This window comes from Trypanosoma melophagium, assembly GCF_022059095.1.
Source record: "Trypanosoma melophagium isolate St. Kilda chromosome Unknown ctg6segment0, whole genome shotgun sequence".
NCBI classification, from domain to species: Eukaryota; Euglenozoa; class Kinetoplastea; order Trypanosomatida; family Trypanosomatidae; genus Trypanosoma; species Trypanosoma melophagium.
In genome coordinates, this window is record NW_027125189.1 from 641,114 (window position 1) to 662,318 (window position 21,205).

Genomic DNA, 21,205 nt, shown 5'->3' on the forward strand with positions numbered 1-21,205 from the left:
GGTAATTGTCGGCGTGAAATCCCTTGACACAAGAGGAGGTGAAAAAGTCCTTCTCAATGCGAAAAGAAATCTTTAAAATAAAATAAAAAGGAAAAGAGAAACAAAAAAAAAGGAAGAAGCCCTGTCACAGTGTTTACTTACTCATCACTCCAGTCAACCACTCTCTATATCTACGCATCCGAAGAATGGTACGAAATCAATAAGCAATCAATTTTGTACAGTTTTTTTTTTTTTTACTTCCCCCTGGGATGTTTCCTGACGCCACCACACAGCACACATCTTCACTGCCTCTGTTGACTGCAATTCTTCACTTTCTAGGCATTGAAAATGCCACAATATCTTTACCTCAGCCCTGTTTTTATTGTTGCCCGTGTTGCTGTGCAAAGGTGGGGGAAAGGGGAGAAACATAATAGAAAAATACAAGAGAAAACGAAAGGGAAAAAAAAGAGAATTTGTGAACGCGGTACTTGTATTGTACATCACATAATCCAACAAATACAAGGTTACAGAGTGGTTCCCTGGGGTCTGGTGTACACTGTAGCTAGTCCAATAACGCGAACGGGATCGGTTGTAAACTGAGAATTGTATAACTTGTTCCCACCAGATGGAGCAGCTCCCTTCTTTCGCGATGGAAACGATAGAGGTAGAGAACCAGGTTTGGTTTCAAAACCGGACATGAGACATTCATTGACTGACACCCAAAGTGGAGTTGAGCGTTTGAGAGACGTTAAGAAATCCTGCCGTTGTTTGCCCATAACAGGACGCCACTTAGAATCTAGCATGAAGTGTACTGACTTGCTTTTCTTTGGAAAGATAGATAGAACCTCATCAGGGTTAGTAAAATCGTCTAAATTATAGAATTCATTCATAGATTCATCACCAACATCATTATCTACCGCCCCAGCACCGATCATGACAAACTTATTAAGATGTTTTTTTTCAATACCAACGCCCATGCGTCTGGCACCTATTGGTGTTACCCAAATAGGACTAGAAAGTTTGTGTTTGAGAGCAAAGGCACGGAGTTTGGCCTCATCACGACGACCAATTAATTTACCATTTAAAATGGCAACAGAACGAACTGCGGGAACAGCCAAATGGGGTTGTTTTAAACACACAGCATTGTAATATCTTCGAAGTGTAGCATCCTCGGCAAAAAACGCAGCACCTACCCCACCTTTTATCCCTTTAAACCCTCTAGGGGGTGAGAATTTTCGAATAACGAGGTCATCCATATCTTTAGAAAATTCATTAATTTCATCACCTTCACGTGAATTGGCTTTCGATTTTTTTGTTTTCAATGGTTTTAATTTACGTTCACATTGTCGAGCAAACACAGCATACTTAGGTTTCTGTAATCCTAAATCTCTAACATTAACAAAATGGTATGGGTATACAGTATCACCTATTGCAGCCATATGTTTTACAATTACCCTTGATCGCATTACTTCCCACCCATTTACGTTGTAGAGATAATACAAGTCATACCCAAAGGCATCAGGATGGGTCTCATATAGCTCCTTTAGCAACTCATCATGTGCATCCTTCGGTAGTTGTGAGAGGGATACTATCAACCCCGTCATGTTTGGGGCCAACACACCCTCATCTTCAGAGTTTTTTCGTAATTCTACATTCAGATGTTTAATTTGTTTTTCTGGTATCCACATTGGAGAAATATATCCCCGCATTATGCCCACAGCCAAAAGGATATCATGCGCCGGTTGTCCAAGTCTTTTTCCCGTTACAGCATTTAATGCCACCCCTTTCTGTGGTTCCCCTTTATATGGGTCATCCAATTGTTCAGCACTGTATACTGAAATAGAACTCTGTTTTCTAATATCTATTGTATCTTTTGCTCCCAATTTCACACCAATCTCAGACATAATAGAAACATCAATGTAGAGTGCACGCTCCTCGTCTTTTTCATTTAAAATTCGCAATAGACGCTCAGCTGTTACAGTCTTCCACTTCATACGGGTAGAAAGAATACCAACACCAGATCCAAAAAATGGTGGATGTTCATCCATTATTCGTTTTTGTACATTTTCTGGTAATACAGAGAAAGGAACAACCCTTTCCACGTTAAGATGTATTGTCGTTGGAAGTTCACCAGGTAGTACCACTGCATTGCATGTGCGACGTGACTGTGGTAGAGTAACCCAGTATCTATTCACGTAATGCCTTTCTTTCGATACAGCTCGCAGTATGGATTGGCAAGACGCAGAAAATGGAGCGTTAGTTACAGAAGAGAGCAAAGTAACACTGTTATTCACTGTGGAAAGACGTTTACCTTTTAAAAGCAATACAGAAGGACGAAATATGGATATCATTGGACCCCAATCACACGTTACAGAAGTCGTTATTTGGCTAGGTACTCAGCTATGAAACAGATACACAAACACACGCAGATGCAGACAGGGACACAAAAAGTCTCCCTTTTATTCCCTCTTCACCGCTTTTTTTTATATCTTTCCCCTCACCGTTAAAAAGAATATGGTGACAACAACAGAGGGTACTGGATGCACTCAATCGTTCTTGGTTGACGCCGGCGGAAAGGAAAAAAGAACAGCACAGCAGTGTCACTCTCTCCTTTAATTTTATTTTTTTTTTTTTTTTGGGAGGGGAGTATTTGCTTTCTTGAAAAGTGGTATGAGAAAAAAAAGCACGAAAAAAAGAGAGCAATGGGCATAATAGCACACTTCATCAGATTTAAGGAAAAATGCAAGATGCTGCTTTTTTTTTTTTTAATCCTCCACATGATTTCAAGTACGAACAAGAAAAAAGAAAAACCGGTTTTATTTCTACATGTCGTACACCATTTTTTCCCTTCCCTTCTTCCTGCTCCTTAATATTTCGCTTCACCCATAAAGTAATAATTAAAATACTCTCAATCCTTCTTTTCCGCCTTCTGAGTGGTTTATACATGGTTTTATTTTCCTTACGCTTTTTTTTTTCCGCTTTTTTAATCTTTTACATTCCCCAATTAATGATCCAGGGTCCCCTCTTCACCCCTCCATCTCCGTACTATGCGGAACCGTAGATCTGCGTAGCTGAGTGCGATGTCCAGGAGACGAGTTCCTCCGGCTTGAACCAGAACGCGACCTCGCGCTGTGCGCTCGCCAAAGAGTCAGAGCCGTGGCAGATGTTGCGGCCCACGTCGACGGCGAAGTCGCCACGGATGGTGCCCGGAGGGGAGTCGGCGGGGTTCGTGGCGCCGAGGAGCGCGCGGCCGCCCTTGACGACGCCCTTCCCCTCCCACACCATCCCGACGATGGGGCCGGAGGAGAAGTAGTCGACGAGTTCATTGTAGAAGGGCTTTGACGCGAGTTCAATGTAGTGCTGCTGGGCCTGCCCGGCAGACGGCTGGAGGAGCTTCAGCGCAACCAGCTTGTATCCCTTGCGCTCGAACCGCTGGAGGATCTCTCCCACCAGACCCCGCTGAACTCCGTCAGGCTTCACCGCAATGAAAGTGCGCTCGCTTGTCATTGTAGATGTATGTGCTGTAGTTGTAGCTTTAACGAGAAAACTTTCCAGGTGAAAGAAAAGGTGAGAGAAAAAGAAAAATGGAAACATAGAGAAGGAAAGTAAATCTAAAAAAAAACAGGAGATAATTCCATACACAATACGGTAAACATGATTAGCACGGAAAAGGGGGAAAAAAAAAAGAAATAGTCTTACCTTGTGCAGCTTTTGTGCTTCTGATCGTCTTTACGAAAGCTGCAGCGATAATCAGCGTGTCATCCATCACATTACAGAGAAATATGATTACAAACTCTCTTTAAAAAATCCAGGGCGATCTTCGAAACAAATTAAGTCCTACAGGCATGCAGAACGGATAAATCATTCTATTTTATGTGAGAAATATCATCACCATGTCATAAATTTTAAAGTTTACTCGAGTGAAAACTCAATGATATTCCCGTTAACCTCCCACACACCAACATCCGTATAGGTACGCAAACAACGTTGAAGCTGGGACTCATCAACTCCCTTGATCATAAGAGCTGGACGCACTTCAGCTAAATCTATGGTAGTTCTGGCACGAGCTAAATCTTTTATTGTTGAAAAAATTGCAGCATCTGAAGTTGTAACACTGCGCCGACCATTAGGATCAACTCGTTCATGAAGGGAAATTTTACTACAATCTAGCAACCGACCAGCCTCACGAACATCAGCTTCAAGAACTCGCTCCGAAAAACGAAGGCGAGCGCAAGCTTGAGAAAGACGAATAATACTAAGCAGTGTACGTGCAGTAACCACATTAGTATGGCGTACACTTTGTGCTCGCATTTCGCAGTAAATATCACTAATAACTTTTGCGGCAGTGCTATCTACAAACGGATGAATTCGCTTTACTTCACCAATATACGCGCGCAAAAAATCCTTCCCAAAGTACTCTGATGCAGAACCGTGGAGTCCATTATCAGATACTGCTCCTGGGGCCACACCATGTAAATGAACATGGGTAACATGCATAGATAATTCTGTATCCCTTTCCCGATTTGAATCATCAAGTAAAAGCCATAAAATATCAAAACGAGAAAGTAATGCAGGTGGTAAATTTACGTTTTCGCTTGGAGTTAAATTGCGTCTCCATCTTCCATATTTAGGATTAGAAGCGGCTAAAATTGATGTACGAGCATTTAGTGAAGTAATAATACCCGCCTTAGCAATAGATACCAATTGTTGTTCCATCACTTCATGTAGCGCTGTCCTATCGGTATCATCCATTTTGTCAAACTCATCAATACAGCAAATTCCTCTGTCAGATAAAACTAACGCTCCACCTTCCAGCATTACTTCTCCTGTATGAGGATCTCTCGTTACTGCTGCTGTTAAACCAACACCAGAACTTCCCTTTCCTGTTGTAAACACAGAACGTGGAGCTACAGAAGCAATCCATTTTAATAATTGACTTTTTGCTACTCCAGGATCCCCCATAAGACAAATATTAATATCACTTCGAATACGGATTCCATTGGCTATAGCGCTTCCACCAACAAGTAAGCATAATAATGCTCTTTTCACATCCTCCATACCCCAAATTTCAGGTGCTACACTACGAGTTAATTTATCTATAATAGCTTCTTTATCTGGGTATTCCTTCACAGTTTCTATTTGTGCTTTTAGATCTTCTGCTGCCTCCTGATAGCTCCGTTTTTCCAATTCAATATGTAAGGCACGAAATAAAGTTTTCACCATAGTGGAAGCTCTAAATGCTTCATGTCCCTGCCCCGTAGAAGGATCAGGACAGTAGGTTCCAGTAACCTTCACCAATTGCCCTGGTGTAGCAATCCTAGTTTGCTCACCTTCACAAACAACTCGAATTGTTCGTGGGATAGCACCACGAGGAACATCCTGGGGAAGCTCTTGAAGCCTAAGTTCTTGATACTTTATAAATTTACTGGCTTTATACTGTGGAAGCAAACGTCCTACCGTGTTATTTAGTTTACAACGCTGTGATTGACAAACCATGAGTGGGGTAAGTCTATCTCCAATAACCTGCTGAAATGTAGTTTCAGCGCAAACCTCACAAACAGAAACTAGCATAGATAACTTCGGACGAACGGCGGTAGCAGCGATACAAATACCACGTAATATAGTAAGAGTACCAATTGAACCTCCTTTTAGTTGTCTAAGCGGAATAGGATCAGCAAAACCACTTAATGGTACAACAACAAGTTCATATCGTCTAGTTAACAAAGATGGTAACGATTGTCCAGCACCCCTCGCCTCAAGTACAAGGTAGTCAATCATATCTTCTACTATTTCAGTTTGGGGAATAAGTTCATCAATAACACGATACATTTCCTCGCAATATCCCATCACATTCATCTGTATTCGTTGTGCAAGATAAAGCTGTCCGTAATGAGCGATATCGTCCAAAAAAACTGTAAATATTCCCGATTCCCTACGAGAAATTTGGGCACTCATCTCCATATATTTTAGAGCACCAGAAGTATCACGAAACTCTTCAAAGAAACGCTTGCATAGCTCACGATCTGCTAAGTAATTTGGGTACCGAGTGGTGGCAGCTGCAGCCAGGCTTCCCTTTTTATTTTGTTCATACTCTTGCACCCCAGCCATAACAAAAAAACGAAAAAGAAAACCCTTCAAATATAAATTTATAAACTAAAACAAAATAAAAAATTAATGGATACAAGCTGAAGATTTAATCATCAAACACAAAAAAAAAATAAAGAGATATATTAACAGTTTTATTTAAGATTAGAAGAAATAGGCATTCATTGCTCCATTTTATTCGTAAAATGTCTTCAAAAGATGGAAAAACGAAAAAAAAACAGCAAAGGAAATGAAAGAGAATAAAAAACTAAAAAAAAGAAAAAAAAACTCAATAAACAAAAAAACTTTTTGAATAATGCAACGAACCTTGAAAAGAAAACACCACATCATCATAAGGTATATTGTGTTTCTGCAAAACCCCATACACATCATCAGAATCTTCTTTTGACCGTTGTGTAAAAACAATAATCCTTGTGGTCTCACGATCAAATTGTCTTAATTGTTCAACAACTTCAGTATTTATGTTCCAAGTATCAAGTCGTCTTACGTACTTCGCCGTCAGATCACTCTCACTATCCATACTCATTATCGCGGACTCCAAAACAACATGTACACTACGCCATTGATCTAGAAACCGATTCCAACTAATATCAGATTTCCAATCACAAAAAAAATTTGTAAATACCACACCAAATGGAACTCTTTCGTGAAACATCTGATGACGAATAACGTGAGAAACAAACATCCTCTCATTTTTTCCAGGGCAGGAACCAAAAAGAAGACGATAACCATCGTCTCTTTGATGTTTTAGCTCCTCTACAGAAGAAATAAAAAGTTCTGCATCTTCAAACGCGTATCCTCCTGCACAAATAACATCACTTGTAACACGTTTTTCGTGTATATTACCAAGAAAAGTACCAGTGGCTTCAATAAATGAACGTTGTGGTATGTCAATAAGGTTCGGCACATCACGCAAGCGGAGCCCTACAACATAATTACCAACAAGTACTCGGTGGCTAAAACAGCTATCAATATCCTTTATAAATATTGGACCTGATATTCTCTGTTCTTTTATTATTGCCGAAACGGTTTCTGGAGCACTACTTGTCCTTTCGATACTTACAACCTTAAATTCTATTTTATTCCTCAAAACTGTTTTTGCTATGTATGCCTCAAATTTTGAAACATCCCCGTTGCAAAACTTGGAAATATGTTCCTTCAATACAGCCAAGAAAACCGCTTCCACGTTTTCAAGACTTAGATGATGCAATAACTCAAGTAATATTGAATGACCCTTTGGATGCTGCTTTAGCCAACAGGGTATTTGATTTTTCTCAAGTCTCCTTGCCGCCGGAATGATGACAGTTACGTTCATGAGAAAAACAGAACTTTCTCCGCCCTTTTCAGTACTACCGCTCTCCAAAAAAAAAAGAATACAAAGAACGTACAGGAAGTAAACTGAAAGAAAGTAAAAAAAAAACAGAAGGGTAATTTAGTAAATAACCACATGACACGAGGGTTAATTCAATTATTATTTTTTAACTATGAGAAACGCCTAAATACAAGATGCACAGCTCAACTAAATATTTTTGCATGTCACTTTGAATCCCCCACATCCTGGAACAAATTGGTATATCATTCACTCCAGGGTACGTAAGAATGAAGCATTTCCCATCTTATCGTTTTCTTTTTTTTTTCAGGAGGAAAAGGGAGGAAAGTGGTTTATGCCAACCAAAAAAAAGCATCCTCTGAAAGAACAAGTTCAAGGTATTCTTTGACAACTAGTTATTACCACAGTTATGACTCGGGATTGAAGGCGCAAATAATAATAATAATAATAATAATAATAATAATAATAATAATACAAATAAATAAATACAGATACAGAATATATAAATATAATTTTTTTTAGCAGTGTTAGCAGAAAAAGAAAAAAACACTTAAATTAACCTTATCAGGGTATGATATCCGCTAACTACGCAGAAAAATGGTACTCACTTCACAAGTCATCATTGTAGATAAACGAAATAGTAAACTAATAGTCAATCCGTGTAAAAGTCTTCTTCACGAAGCACCTTACCTGTATTCATCGGTAAAGTATTCCACTGTGCTATTGATTGCTGAAAATCGACCGTCAGAGATGCCAATTGAGCTTCTAACTCGGCATGCGTAGTATCCCCAACAGAGTTATTCTTTTCAACTTGATCAGGAGGTAACATATTATTTTTTTTTTTTTTTTTTGGTAGTATCAGGAGAAATTGTGTAACCATTATTATCACATTTTATTTCCATTTCTACTTTTTCTTTCTCTTTTTTTTGGTTCCATTCTTCAACCATCTCTTTATTGTTAACCGAAGAAATTTTCATTTCATCCCTCATTACACTGTCACAAGATTCTTCACTACAATTATATAATTCATTTTGATAATATGAATCTATTTGAATAGAGTTATTACCCTCAACAGACTTGATTCGTGACTCCAATGCACGTACTAATTGATCGTGCTCTGAAGCCATTCTTACTGTTTGTTCTTCAACACGTAACCGTTGTCTTTGCTCTTCTTGCAAGCGTTGCAAAAGCATTTTGGTAAATCGTGTTAAAACATTTACTTTTTCTTCAAGAGTCATTTCATTTTCACTCGACTCAGATTCACGAACCTGGTTAAGTAAATTATTATATTCCGTATTAAACTCTTCAGTTTCCAAATGTTGAGCTTCCAAATCTAAGAGACGGTTGCGTTGCTGAGTAAGCACTGCTACCTTTTTTCAAGACCCCTGTTGCGTTGTTGTAATTGAACTATAATAGAATCTTCCTTTTCAAGAAGTCGTGTTAAGGTTTCAATTTTTGTATGAATCGTTTTGTTTTTGGTATCTGAAACCGCTTCAACAGTATTCTCTCCTTCAAAAGAATTTAGTGATGTGTTTTCCTTTCAATAATGCCTTAATTGAGCCGCTAAATGTGCATTACGCTCTACCTCTGCCTTCCATTTTTCTCTAGCCTCTTGTAAAGATTTCTTCATTGTATTAATTAATTGTGCCCCTTGATTTTTAAACTGTTTTATAAGTGACATCACAGCCTGGCGCTCCGCTCGTTCTTTATTTAATAATGCTTCATAATCATTTTCTGTATCCATATGAGTTACACGTACCACCTCCAATTGTTGAAGAACTCCTCCCACTTGGTTTCGAAAGGCCTCCTCTTCCTGTCGATGCAAAGCTGAAAGTTCTTCTATTCGAGCTCCCAAATTAGCTAAAGATTGCATTCGTATTCCCATTACATCCGCGATAGTTTCTTCCAATGTCACTACTGAGCAAGAACAACTACTTCGAGACGTAGTCCTTTGTCGATGGGGAGATGTACTACCAAATGAAAATCGTCTTAATGTATTTTTATTTAAAGAACCCAGATTATTTTTACGTTCAGACATACCTGTAGAACGAAATGTTTGGCCACTCGGAAAATGGTTATTCATTCTGGCATCAGAAGGCGAAAAGGGCTTTTTGCCCGTATGTCTCAAAGAATTCCGGTCCGTGATACCTTGGCTATATTTTATCTTCTTTTCCTCTATATCAATAGAACAAAGAGAACGCATTTAATTTTTATTTTGCTATTAGTATCAAAGTGATCATATTAATTGTTTATACACTAAACAGATGCAATTCTTCAAAATATATGATAGGATAAGAATTCTATTTTGTTCTTCTTTCTCCCCTCTCCCTCTCTCTTCCTTTTTTTTCCCCCTACACTGGCATGGACTTACTTTTTCGATCCATAAAGAGTCCTCATATGTTTCATTACCGCAGGATGTCGACCTGATGTATATTGGTGAACGATAGCGTATGTTAAATTGGTTCTTGGAATAACTACAGAGTTCTCCTCATTTAAAGCTAGTTTCCCGAAATTCCCATGAAATACGCAGGGTTTCTTTTCTTGAGGATACTTCAACTTTTTGTAAGAATAATTTTCATGCTTAACATGTAGAATATAATTATGATTTGCTTGATCAAGAGCTGCATTAAGGGACATGGAACATTTAACAAGTAGTGGATCCTCTATTTCTTGCAACAATGAGGCAAGATAGCGTAATACTCCCATCGCATTACCTAAAATCACACCGGCACAAGAAATCTCTGCTTTCCTCAAACGACTCAATACTGAGTCACCATAACATGACATCCAACGTCGGTTGTATTTTTCATTTCCAAAATTTTTTTTTCCACTTTCAAGTGTAAAAATTACAAATGGTTCAGAGTCTGAAGGAAAACATTCCCCATCATGTACGAACGGATCCCTTTGAAAAACAACATCAGAGCTATCACATATAACAAAAAGAGAATCAGGCATCGTAGAGGAAAATTTCTCATGTGACTTTTCCAGTTGAAAATTATTATAGCGTTGAAGCCATTCATAATAAAGAGCGAACCTAAAATTATTTGCACCATTTCGTATACTACTCGCCCATTCCCTTTTTAAAAACTCAGGAACCCAAATTTCATAGACCCCCTCTGGAACACCATTAATCTCCTTAAGAAGGAAAGGGTTTGCTGATTGAGAAACTACAATCCAGTGCAAAAAACCTTCGATAGACCATTTTCTAATAATTTCTTCTCGCCATAAGGATAAAAAGGTTGTGGCATCGAGAAAGAATATCAACTTTGTATTACGGAACTCAACTGGTATAGCAAGATCTTCTGTACGTGGACGTGTCACGGCATGAAGTGAAGACATGAAAACAAGAAGCCATTCCAATGAAGGAATTTCTCGATGCTTATAGAATCCTGCTGAAGCGTTAAAATAATAAGTCGAAAAAACGTACCTGTACCCATTATAGGATTGAATTTTTAATAGCCCTTTAGAAAATTTATTCTTGAATTCATCTGAACTAACTCTGGACTTACCATCTAATTTCTCGTGGGTACCATTTCGAGTACTATCTGTATCAATGTCAGCTATTATAAAAAACACCAAACCTATCAAAATAAAAAAGTAGAGCAGTTTCAATAACTTTTTCTGCCTAGATATCTGCTTCATAGGCTAAACAAATAAAAAGGTGGAGAGAAAAAAGAGAATATATAAAAAAAACAAGAAAAAATTAATTCATTTTAACAGGGTAAAAAAGAGGTCAAAGGTACATAGACATACAGATATATATGTATTATAGTAAAATATAAAGAAAAAAAAAATTACAATACTTTGGGATCCTCAAAAGTTTATGCCTGAGATAGAGCAAGTTCCGCCGCCTGTAAGGCTTCATGTGCACTTTGTACCAACGCATCATCCTTATTGCTCAAGTCTCCTTCATTTAAAAAATCTTTCACATCTTTAATGGCCGTCCTAACTCTGTTCTCTGAGTGGGGCACCATCATTCGTGCTTCCTCAAGGACATTTTTTTGTTGTTGAACACGATCTGGATCATTTTGTTTTATGGTCTCCAGACGAGTTGTTTCAGAAACCACCTCTTTTTTGGCGAATTCTAGATCCTTTATATTGCGTTTAAGACCACTCACCTTAATCCGTAGGGCTTTCATAACAGGATCTTCCACTTGCTTTGTACGTCCCATAAAACGATTACCACCATCCTCTTGAGATGTAGACATTACTTTCTTCGTGGGTATATTTCTCTCTTTTCTTTTCTCTCCAAAAATAGTGCAATGTTTAGCACAAGAGTGTAAAACGGAAAAAAAAAATGAAAACATATAAAAGTTAGCACTTAAATCTATATAATGATAATTAACCCTAACACAATATACCTCCTAATGGCGTTATGGATAATTTAAAAATACTCTAATCATTACTCTGGTCTGCTGCAAACATACCATTTTCATTCACCATGCCATAAAAAGAAAGGACTTTTATCACAGTCTCTGTTGAAAAGTCATCAGTACCACCAAATTCATCAAATCCAATAATACTGTGAAACGTTTTTTTGCCTTCAATAAGCATTAATGTTGGTAACATTATTACATTAAATCTTTCAGCCAGAGAAGGTATCCTTTCCACATCAACATAACAAAAACGTGTTTCAAAATGACGAGGAGCTATTTCTCTTAAGTGTCGTTCAATAATATTGCATCTTGTGGTGGCTCTTCTCATAAAATGAACAACAACACGTTCAGATTGTTCCACAGCCTGAAAAAACTCCTTTGGATCAGTCAATTCATGAAGTTGACCATGTCCTTTCCTTATCCAAGCCTCTCGACGTGCTTCCATTTCTTTTAATGCCTTAAGTCTTTTACGACGGATCTCCATGAGATCTTCGTCATCCATGTTATCAATACGCTGCATTTCATCGTCAACAGCTCGCTCGATGGTTTCTGCAATTTGCAGCATAGCTTGTTCGGATGCAGCATTCATGGCTTGTTTTTTTCTTTTTATTCAAGGAGAAAATAAAAGAAAAAAATCAAAAAAACGTATACTCATTAAATATATAGAAGAAAATCCACTATCAATCCCTTCTTGTTTTATTATTATTATTATTATTATTATTATTATTATTATTATTATTATTATTATTATTATTATTATTATTATTATATACGCAGAAATAGGTATAAGATAAAGGGGGGAGAATTGGGCGCTCCGTTTGACTGTTCACCAATAACATATTCTTCTCTAAAAAAAGATAAGGCAATAAGGCAACCTTTCTTCAATCAAACAGAATCATAATTCGTATTGGTTCTAACACACGATGATAGAACATCATCATCACTCTTTCCTCTTATTTGACGAAGAAACATATATGAAGGACACCCAGCTCTATCTGCTGATGGGAAAAGACATCCCTTGATCTGCTGAATAACGAGAGCTGTAGAGCTAAAAGAAAAATCCCCGTTCAAAGAACGGTAAATATCTTCTGATATACCATAGGGTAGATAACGAAGTCCATAAACGTAGCTATCTCTCAACTGAAGCACCCAGTCAGTTATCTTTGGGAATATATAGGTTCCATCTCTTGAACGTGCGTACAAACGGGCAGTCCACCGCAATGAATTGCAAGATAATGCTCTTTCCCTGACCCCTGAATCATTTTTGAAACTTTTCATGTATTCATCTATATCATGCAAAAGTGAATGATAAAGCTTTCTCGTACCATTGTGATCAAGGTCTCTTGACCCGCCAAACTTGCGCTTCAAAGCATCAAATGTATAATTTTCAGGAACCAACCTCAAAAGAGTATCTTGCTCTGGAATTGCTGCTAGTATAAAGGCAAGTAATACAACAATTACAGCCAAACTACGAAATAACCACATTATTCTAAAATTTATCTTTAACTTGTTGACTCAATATTTTCTGAGAGAAACAATAAAAATAAACACAAAATATTTAAGAGTGAGAATGTTCTTCGAAATAAGAAAATCAAAAAGATTTCTACACAAAATTTCAGTGGAAATTTGCATGGATTCAAAGCAAACCGACTCCAGAGGAACCACGAAAAAACATCTATATAAAACACATAGGTCTAGTGTTTTTAAAAATAAATGAAAACAAGGGGTCAGATAAGCAAAAAACTGTGGCCAAAGAAAAACCACCAAACCTCAATCATTTCAATACCTGAAACAATAAGGCCAAAAAGAAAAAAAAACAGATGAAACCCATCAACACAACAATTAAAAACCACAACACCCAATGTACGAAAAACACCTGTACCGCGCACCACTGGAGCGCCGACCCCGAGAACACGGCCAACCCAAGTAAAAACAAACCACACGTTTTTACCAAAACCCCCCGACGACGAAAGAACGCGACGCGCGACCCCACAAAGGCCCCCAAGCAGCGCACACACACCAGGAATAAAAGGAAAGGAAAAAAAAACAGCAACCCGCGCCGGGACCCCAGCCAAAAAAAAAACGCCGCAGCGCGCCGTCTGAGGGAAAATGCCGCGGCGGGAAGTGTCCAGCCCCCGGATTTCTGCCGGAAGCCCGCCCTCCCGGCCGTTTCGGGGCACGCGGGAACCCCGCCCCCTTCTCCCCGAGCGGCGAAACCCGAACCGGCAAAGCGGGGCTGCGGCCGGCAACGCCCCACTCGGCCCCAAGGGCGCACCGAATAAGGGCGCGAGGAAGAAAAAAGAAACGGCCTGGCAGAGGGAGAAAAATGGCGAGGATGATTGTGGGGCTGATGCGCCTTTGGGGCAAATTTCCCGGCACCTGGATGTGGACTACGTTGATGCGGCAACATTAATTTGAAGGCATCTTTTTTCCAGGTGGCCTTACCAGATAACATGCGAGCTAGTTTCCGTTGCCGCACGGAATCAAGGGAATTAGTTGAGTTCACTCGCCTTCCCATGGGCCATAAATGTAGTCCTGAGATTTTAAACACAATTATAATAGTTTTTTCTGGAGATTCAGAATTGGTATTGCCACAGTGTGCGGCACCAGAAGGTTCACACATACATTTATGGATTGATAACATCCGAATGGGTGGCCCACACGAAAAGGTACAATCTTGGGGACGCCAAACCATACATAACATGCAAAGTCGTGGGGCCACTATTGGGGAATAGCAGTTTTAAACGAAAGAATTTGGTTTCATCGGGGCGCACTTCAACCATAAGGAAAACACCTTGTCTTTAAGCCAAAAGGCAATAAAAGGGTTGCAAGAAGCAACTTCACTAGAAACGACAACGGTTGAAGAATTGGAGAGCACAGTTTCGCGTATGATTTGCGCGAAAGGGGTGGATCGAATCCCTTTTCCCTTATTATTTTTTCTTGGAAATAGCGCGTTGGCATTTATTATGTTTAGATCGAGGCTTGTTGCGACCCCAAGATCAGGCAAAATTATCGCCAAATACGAGGGCCATTGTCATGTCTCTAAATTTGTGCTTGAAAGGCCTAAGATCGAGAGAAGAAGAAAGGGAGAGAAAGAACTGAAGATCCGGTGTGACGGACAGGTTCCTTCATACTTCAAAACAAATGCGGCACATCCTCCGCGGGGCGTCGTTGATGTTTCTTTTTGTTGTGAAATTTTACTGTGGACTAAGATTAGTCATTTTAGACAGCTCCCCGTAGTGATTCGTGGCAGCATGGCGCCGCCTAGTAGCCTTCGTCTGTAGAAGCAGTGTCTTCAAACAGTGGGCAGTATGTTTGCGACAGACTAGGCATACCTCTGGGCAAAGTCGTTGCATCAAAGTGCTCCATTCGTACGACAGTGCTGTTTCTCTTATCATTTCCCTCTTGATCGTTTGATGTTCCTACCCCAAAGTGCCGCGATAAAGAATCCGCTGGATTCATTTCGCCCTTCAGGTAGTAAAAGATAACCTCAATGTCGTAATCGTACCAGAGATTGTAGGTGGTCTCGAAGAGCTTGTTTAACGAGAAGCCCCTGCCAATGTCGCCAAAGCCGTTCAGGCGTTTCTGTGCAGCCGCAATCGCGTAGTGATCCGTCACCACCGCGATGCGCATACCAGGTCTCAGCGTTCCCTCCTTGTGCAATAACAAAAGCAAAGCCTGAACTGCCCTCGGTTCCGCGTGAGCCGAATGCCGTGCCCTGAAGAGGCCGGTAGCGTTGTGTACCGGGATAGAGGCAAGTGGTCCACGGATGTCGCGTAGTGCGCGATCCTCCGGGTCTTCCACAAACACGTCCTCGCTTTCTTCGTCTTCCTCTTCTTCATCTTCAGCGCCATAGGCGTCATCGTACAAACGGTCGTGGTTGCCTCCGTCGTCTCCACCTGTTGGTTGTCCCTTGTAAAAAGGAAGCTGGTGGTGGGTGACAAAGCGCTGCTGGAACGTGGTGACTTCGCCCGTGAACTGAAAGTGCACCACGGCTCCCCATCCTTCGCGGGAGGCATCCGTATAGGCAACGATATCGTACGAGCCGTCGTTGTAATCAACATGCCGTGGTGGGTCAATGCGCCACCATTGGTTCTTGATCAGTTCATTCGAGATGCGGCTCAATTCATCGGTCACCTTCGGATGAATGTACGGCACCGGCGCGTCCCAGTCCGCACCACCGGAGACCTGTCGGTAGAAATATCTGTAGGTCCGCAAGAGTCGAAACATCTTTGCCGGGTTCAGGCGCGTCGTGTGAATCGCATAACACACCAAGGACACCACAGAAACGAACGTCCGTATGGAGTGCTGCCGGTCTGGTGCCAAACTCAGCATCAACTTCGCGACCGTCTTGACTGAGTTTCGTACCACCCTCTCGGTTCCGTTCCACATGTACTCTTCGCCAAGAAATACGTTGTTCTGCTCAGCGAGACGTAATAATTCCTCCTCCGTATAATGAAGTAGTTCCTCGCGGTCTGGCGAGGTCAGCAGATTTGCAGCACGAATGCGCAGCAACACCTGCCGTACCGCGCTCACAAACTCCTCCTCCTGGCCCTCCTTGGCCGCAATCAAAATATTATCAATCATCGTATGTATAATGACGGGGGTATCAATGTCGACAAGCACCCACGTGGTCGCCTGGCCCACTGCCACGCTCCACCGCGCGCCGGTGGGCAGCGTGCACAAACGGTAGTAACTGCCACCACACCGGAACACAAACTTGTTGCGCAGTGCCGCTGGAAGTGGGATCGCACCGTAGAATGCCTCAAAGTCAAGTTGCAACATGTACTTGGCATAACGCAGTGATTGCCGTCTCCCAAGCCGCGTCGGGTAGTTTACTTGCGGCATGTCCACCTTGGCCATGACAGCGTTTAGGTGAGGTTCCGTGATGAGTCGTCTGCGTCCCTTCATCTCCGGGACGGTGAACACATCGACACCGTAGTAGCCCGTCGGGATCATGCCAGTGCGGTTGTCGAAATGAGCGATCGGCTGGCCGTGTTCGTCACGGCACAGTTCGAACTTGCCCATGCTCACGGCTTTCTGGAGGTCCTCCTTCGTCATCTTGGTCGTCTTGATGGTGCGTGAGGTCTGCACGAGGTGCGGTATAGGGTATGGGTCAGGCGAGGCATCAACCGTGATGTAGCGGTATGCTTCTTCTAGAAACGCTTTCGTGTGTGGGTGGGCGGTCGCCATCTGCCGCACCGCCTCCGTGTCGAGTGGAGTGGTATGCTTGAGGTGCAGGGGCCACTCCTTTACATTGTCACCCGCGACGTCCACAGCTACGTCGCTTGCGTCTGGTGCTTGCTGTTGCCGTTTGAGATCCAGCATCAGCCGGTACACGTCACGGTCGCAAATACCCAGGTCTGCTGCCTTGGGTGCCTTCACTCCGAGGTATTTGGCGCTGACAAGAGGTGGTGCTCCTCGACGTTGGCCTGTGTTTGCGCGACGTCCATAGTTGTCTGCTGGCCACGTCCGAGATAGATGTTGAGCGTCGAGTCCTGGGTGTGGCCCGTCATGCGCCGCAGCTCCTCCATTGTCATGCCCAGCTTGGCGCAGTACCTGATCGCGCCCTTGCGCGCTGACGGCAGTGCCATTGTCGGATCGATGGGCTTGAGTACGTTGGACAACATCCTGCGCACCATGCTGGAGTCTTCGCTTGTGAAGAGCCGAGACCCCTTCTTCTTGATTCTGTTTAGGTGCTTGAACAGGATGAGCGCTTCGTCCTCGGCGAGCGTGGTCATCACCTCGTAGGGGGTCCGAAAGTGGGACGCCTTGCCGCGGGCCATCCAAACCAGAACTGGGTAGCGCTGTGGGACGCCCTCGGCGTTTGACACCACGCGCAGCTGCGGTAGCGGATTCCTGTTTTTTCTGTTGTTGTTGTTGTTGTTGTTGTTGTTGCTGTTGTCGCCGTCGTCGCTGGTCGGCAGCTGCAGAAATAGCTTTACATCTTGCTTCAGTAGGGTAGTGATATCGCCCGCTCGGGCCGCGCAGTTCCACATAAGGGCGAGGAAAAGTGCCGCCAGCGGGGAGAAGTGACTTTGTCGCAAGAGCACCGCCCTCGCTTTGCAGTATTTCTCGGCGGAGAGTGGTGTCGGCGCCTTGGTGGGCTGCATCTGCTTGGACCGACGCACGCAGGCCACCGCCGACCGCCATTCCACGTCGTTGCCTAGGTTGATACCCTCCCTCACGTTTGTGTTTTTTTGCTTATTATTCCTCTCGCCTTTATGGGTTTTACCCCAACGGTGCGGATACCAGCTTCTCACCGTAGAGCACCAAGGTTGCTGTCTATGAAGAGCGATGTTTGAGAGAAAAATCCCTTCGTTTTGAAGGATCCTCAAGCTCTTGTAATATTTATTTTGTTATTTTGAGGTTTTTATTATTTGAGTTTTGTTATTTTCAAGTTTTGTTTTATTTATTTTTATAACCAATCCATGCGAGGTAAAACAGTCTACGAGAGATTCTCTGCTCCCACCATCCTTTCCCAGAGCCCGTCGGCCACTCTCCTTTTTGCTATTGGTTTTTGTTATTTTTGGTTTTTTAGTTAATGATTGGGCCTCAATGATCTCCTCTGTTTTCTTGTTGCTTGTTGGGGATCGCGACAAGCGTCTCTTGAGACTAATCCTGTCAGGGATTTCATAATCGAGCCCGTCGCTGGCCTTAGAGGGGTGTAGAGGCCTTACAGGGTGGAGGAAGGAGGCGTAGGGGTTCTGGACCGCGAAGTCTGCGGTATCGCATAGTTCCGCTCCACTGCCAGAAGGAACTGGGCTAGCTGTTTGGAAAAGCACAGTTTTTGGAGAGGGATACCTGTTATAGCATACTGCATTCGCAATGGACGAAGGGCGGGGCAACTCAAGAGATGCAGCGCTGTTTCTTCGCAGCCGGCGCGTTGGCTATTATGCGCGCGAATATGCTGATACCCGTGTTGAGACATGCGGTGTTGTGTGGGGCCTGATTTGCTCATGCATTGTCTGTTGCATGTGGGGCAAATCAGGGTCGAAAGGTCACTTATGTTCTCGCCCTTGCATCGGGAGGATTTGGTTGCCCCTTTGGCAGGCATGCCTTCGCCATGGTGAACATTTCTGCAGCGAATGGTGAGTGAAGGCATGTTGGCGTAGAACTTCTTGCACACACCGCAATGAACCTTGCCGTGGTCCTCACGTTCCGGTGGCGACGAGTCTCGCTGACGTTTCTTGTTTCTGGGAAACGTTACCTTTAGCGTAATCGGCAATATCGGAGTTCCAGGTGGGTGTTTTTGCTTTTTGCGGCACGATAGAGCTCCTATGTTACCGAAATCTCCCAGACAGAATTCACAGCGTAGCGATGCTGGCTGTGGAATCAACTGCGTGCCGGGTGCGTCTTTGCTGGGGTCCTCAGGATGGCGTGCTCTAATGTGGGCTTTGAGGCCTGTTTTAGGGCGCGCTATCATGCCACATTTGTCACATGGAAATGCCGATCCCTCTGTTATTGGTTCATCTGCTCTTGGGCACTTTCTTTCAGTGGGGGGGCATTCTGCGTTGTGCATGCACCTGAGGTGGCGAGTTAATCCGTTTTTCTGGGGGAAGGTTCGGTGACATAAATGGCATGCAAAGGGATGTTTTTTCACTGCAAGTGCTGATTGGCGAGGTAACGTATTTACCGGAGATATTGGTCTGGGCGGCGGTGGCTCAGGCGGTATGTCCGGCGGAGGTAGTGCATGGGGAAACTTGAGTTTCCAAAGCGCATCGGCCTTCTTAAAACCATGCCTGTTAACCATGTGAGGCGCCGCGGTGTTCCTGCATGAGTATTGTGCTCCGCACTCTGTGCATGCTGCTGGCTCGGATGCTTTACTCATGGGGTGGTGTCTCTGCGTTGCTTGCGGCTTCGGTGGGGCTGAGTCGTTTGCCTCTTGGGGGTTGCACCATCGACAACCAGGGGGATATGGGGTTGGATTTTTCTCAGCAACCACTCATATCGATGCGAGACTCCTGTGCGGAATCTTGCAAGTGCTGTTTCTTCTTCTCGTGTTAGTTCTGGGTTGTCTTTGGTGGAGTTCCAGTTTCCTGCGATTTGCCATCCATGAGAAGGACGAGGTTTGCCCTCCCCCTTGAGTATGCGTTTGGCGTAGGCAATAACATCGGGAATCCAGGTATCATCCTTCTGGGCATGCCCCGCAGCTTTTTTGGCCTCAGCGTCGCATTTTTCGTTCTTCTCTACTCCGCAATGGCCGAAAATAAATTTCAGTCGAATGCGGGCTTTGCGACGTTGCACTTGAAGGATCAGTTTCCATAGTTTACGGAGCACAGGATCCGTAACAGTTAGGGGACCATTCCGGAGCGCTGTCAGTAGAGACGGCGAATCTGAGAATACGGAAACTCTGCAGGGTGTTGGGTTTTCTGCCGGTGATGTCGTGAGTAGTTTCCGCAATCCTTCATATAGTGCTATGGTTTCAGCCGTGTAGCTGCAGGCTAGGGGGCCAGCTCCTCTTTGCGTGGTGCTAAGCAGTTCGCCATCCTTGTAAATCATCGCCGCTGCCCCAGATTTGACACCCAGGAATACCGAGCCATCAGTCCAAATTTCATAATGTGTACGGGGTGGTGGTGTTTCTCCCATGCGGCGGAAATGTCGGGCTATCCAACGCTCAGGTGCTTCCTTTTTGCGTTCTTCAGAGTCGTCAGCGGAGACGTTATCCAGTGACGTGAAGAAGCGAGCGCGCTTACCGAAACGCAGTGTCGGTGTTAATAGCGGCAACTCGCGTGGCTCTATACGGAGCGTTGGGTATGTCTTCATTAGGCGCACATAGAATTTTCGGACTGGGTGGTTCAAGTGGTAAACCTGATCAGCGCTTTCTTTCAGGGATCCACCCCTTGTCTGGCATAGTAAGAAGTGTTTGAGGCTCCGTATCATGGCTGTCGTTTCTAGTGGTAGAAGACGGGCTTCTCGTAGTGCGTCGTCGGAGCGACATCCAAATGGGATTCCTGCTATGGTTCGCCAAGCTTTGTTTTGGCCTGCTGCTAATTGTTGGCGGCGTGCGGGTGAAGCATCCCAGTACCAGACCTCAAATCCATATAGTGCCTGGGCTTGAACTAGGGCCAGATAGAAAGCGCGCAAAACATCCCGTTTTGGGCCCCATGCGGTGGACGAGATTGCAGCGAGCTGCAACAAACGAAAATTCATGCGTTGCCTCGTCTGTATTAAATGGGAGGACACTCCGCGATGGTGTTGGAATGTAATTCCGAGAAGTTTTGGAGCTTTCTCTAGACCGACAGGGGTGCCGCGTAGTTCAAGGGAGAGGGGGTTTGGGTCCAATGATCCAAAGAGGGTGTATTTCGTTTTGTCTGCGTTTACTTCCATGAAGTGGCTCTTGGACCATTCATCAACCACATTTATTCCGCTTTGTAGCACACTGTTGATGATGTCTCTGTTCTCATGCCGTGCT

The 21,205-nt window shown here is 43.2% G+C and overlaps 11 protein-coding genes across 11 annotated transcripts; 1 reads left to right on the plus strand and 10 right to left on the minus strand.

Annotated features, from left to right (window-relative positions):
- Positions 1-503: 503 nt before the first annotated feature.
- Positions 504-2,330, minus strand: LSM04_005572 (uncharacterized protein; the record flags this gene model as incomplete). The annotated part of the gene is made up of 1 exon (XM_067332492.1): positions 504-2,330. One exon carries the CDS (start codon positions 2,328-2,330, stop codon positions 504-506), a length of 1,827 nt encoding a protein of 608 aa, XP_067186939.1.
- Positions 2,331-3,024: 694 nt separating this feature from the next.
- Positions 3,025-3,486, minus strand: LSM04_001300 (Nucleoside diphosphate kinase-like domain; the record flags this gene model as incomplete). Its single annotated transcript, XM_067332493.1, has 1 exon — positions 3,025-3,486. One exon carries the CDS (start codon positions 3,484-3,486, stop codon positions 3,025-3,027), a length of 462 nt encoding a protein of 153 aa, XP_067186758.1.
- A 405-nt stretch (positions 3,487-3,891) lies between these two features.
- LSM04_001646 (MCM OB domain) lies at positions 3,892-6,087 on the minus strand (the record flags this gene model as incomplete). The annotated part of the gene is made up of 1 exon (XM_067332494.1): positions 3,892-6,087. The coding sequence occupies one exon, from the start codon at positions 6,085-6,087 to the stop codon at positions 3,892-3,894; it is 2,196 nt and encodes a 731-aa protein (XP_067186773.1).
- A 265-nt stretch (positions 6,088-6,352) lies between these two features.
- On the minus strand, positions 6,353-7,399 carry LSM04_001689 (uncharacterized protein; the record flags this gene model as incomplete). Its single annotated transcript, XM_067332495.1, has 1 exon — positions 6,353-7,399. One exon carries the CDS (start codon positions 7,397-7,399, stop codon positions 6,353-6,355), a length of 1,047 nt encoding a protein of 348 aa, XP_067186774.1.
- A 667-nt stretch (positions 7,400-8,066) lies between these two features.
- Positions 8,067-8,652, minus strand: LSM04_003003 (uncharacterized protein; the record flags this gene model as incomplete). Its single annotated transcript, XM_067332496.1, has 2 exons — positions 8,067-8,176; positions 8,409-8,652. The coding sequence occupies 2 exons, from the start codon at positions 8,650-8,652 to the stop codon at positions 8,067-8,069; spliced, it is 354 nt and encodes a 117-aa protein (XP_067186822.1).
- Positions 8,653-8,954: 302 nt separating this feature from the next.
- LSM04_002301 (uncharacterized protein) lies at positions 8,955-9,497 on the minus strand (the record flags this gene model as incomplete). The annotated part of the gene is made up of 1 exon (XM_067332497.1): positions 8,955-9,497. The coding sequence occupies one exon, from the start codon at positions 9,495-9,497 to the stop codon at positions 8,955-8,957; it is 543 nt and encodes a 180-aa protein (XP_067186799.1).
- A 284-nt stretch (positions 9,498-9,781) lies between these two features.
- LSM04_004135 (uncharacterized protein) lies at positions 9,782-11,056 on the minus strand (the record flags this gene model as incomplete). The annotated part of the gene is made up of 1 exon (XM_067332498.1): positions 9,782-11,056. The coding sequence occupies one exon, from the start codon at positions 11,054-11,056 to the stop codon at positions 9,782-9,784; it is 1,275 nt and encodes a 424-aa protein (XP_067186873.1).
- A 179-nt stretch (positions 11,057-11,235) lies between these two features.
- On the minus strand, positions 11,236-11,622 carry LSM04_005351 (Tubulin binding cofactor A; the record flags this gene model as incomplete). The annotated part of the gene is made up of 1 exon (XM_067332499.1): positions 11,236-11,622. One exon carries the CDS (start codon positions 11,620-11,622, stop codon positions 11,236-11,238), a length of 387 nt encoding a protein of 128 aa, XP_067186927.1.
- Positions 11,623-11,809: 187 nt separating this feature from the next.
- LSM04_008009 (Thioredoxin domain) lies at positions 11,810-12,379 on the minus strand (the record flags this gene model as incomplete). The annotated part of the gene is made up of 1 exon (XM_067332501.1): positions 11,810-12,379. One exon carries the CDS (start codon positions 12,377-12,379, stop codon positions 11,810-11,812), a length of 570 nt encoding a protein of 189 aa, XP_067187049.1.
- Positions 12,380-12,675: 296 nt separating this feature from the next.
- Positions 12,676-13,275, minus strand: LSM04_006491 (uncharacterized protein; the record flags this gene model as incomplete). The annotated part of the gene is made up of 1 exon (XM_067332502.1): positions 12,676-13,275. The coding sequence occupies one exon, from the start codon at positions 13,273-13,275 to the stop codon at positions 12,676-12,678; it is 600 nt and encodes a 199-aa protein (XP_067186986.1).
- Positions 13,276-13,651: 376 nt separating this feature from the next.
- On the plus strand, positions 13,652-14,208 carry LSM04_007561 (uncharacterized protein; the record flags this gene model as incomplete). The annotated part of the gene is made up of 2 exons (XM_067332503.1): positions 13,652-13,716; positions 13,944-14,208. 2 exons carry the CDS (start codon positions 13,652-13,654, stop codon positions 14,206-14,208), a joined length of 330 nt encoding a protein of 109 aa, XP_067187022.1.
- Positions 14,209-21,205: the final 6,997 nt, after the last annotated feature.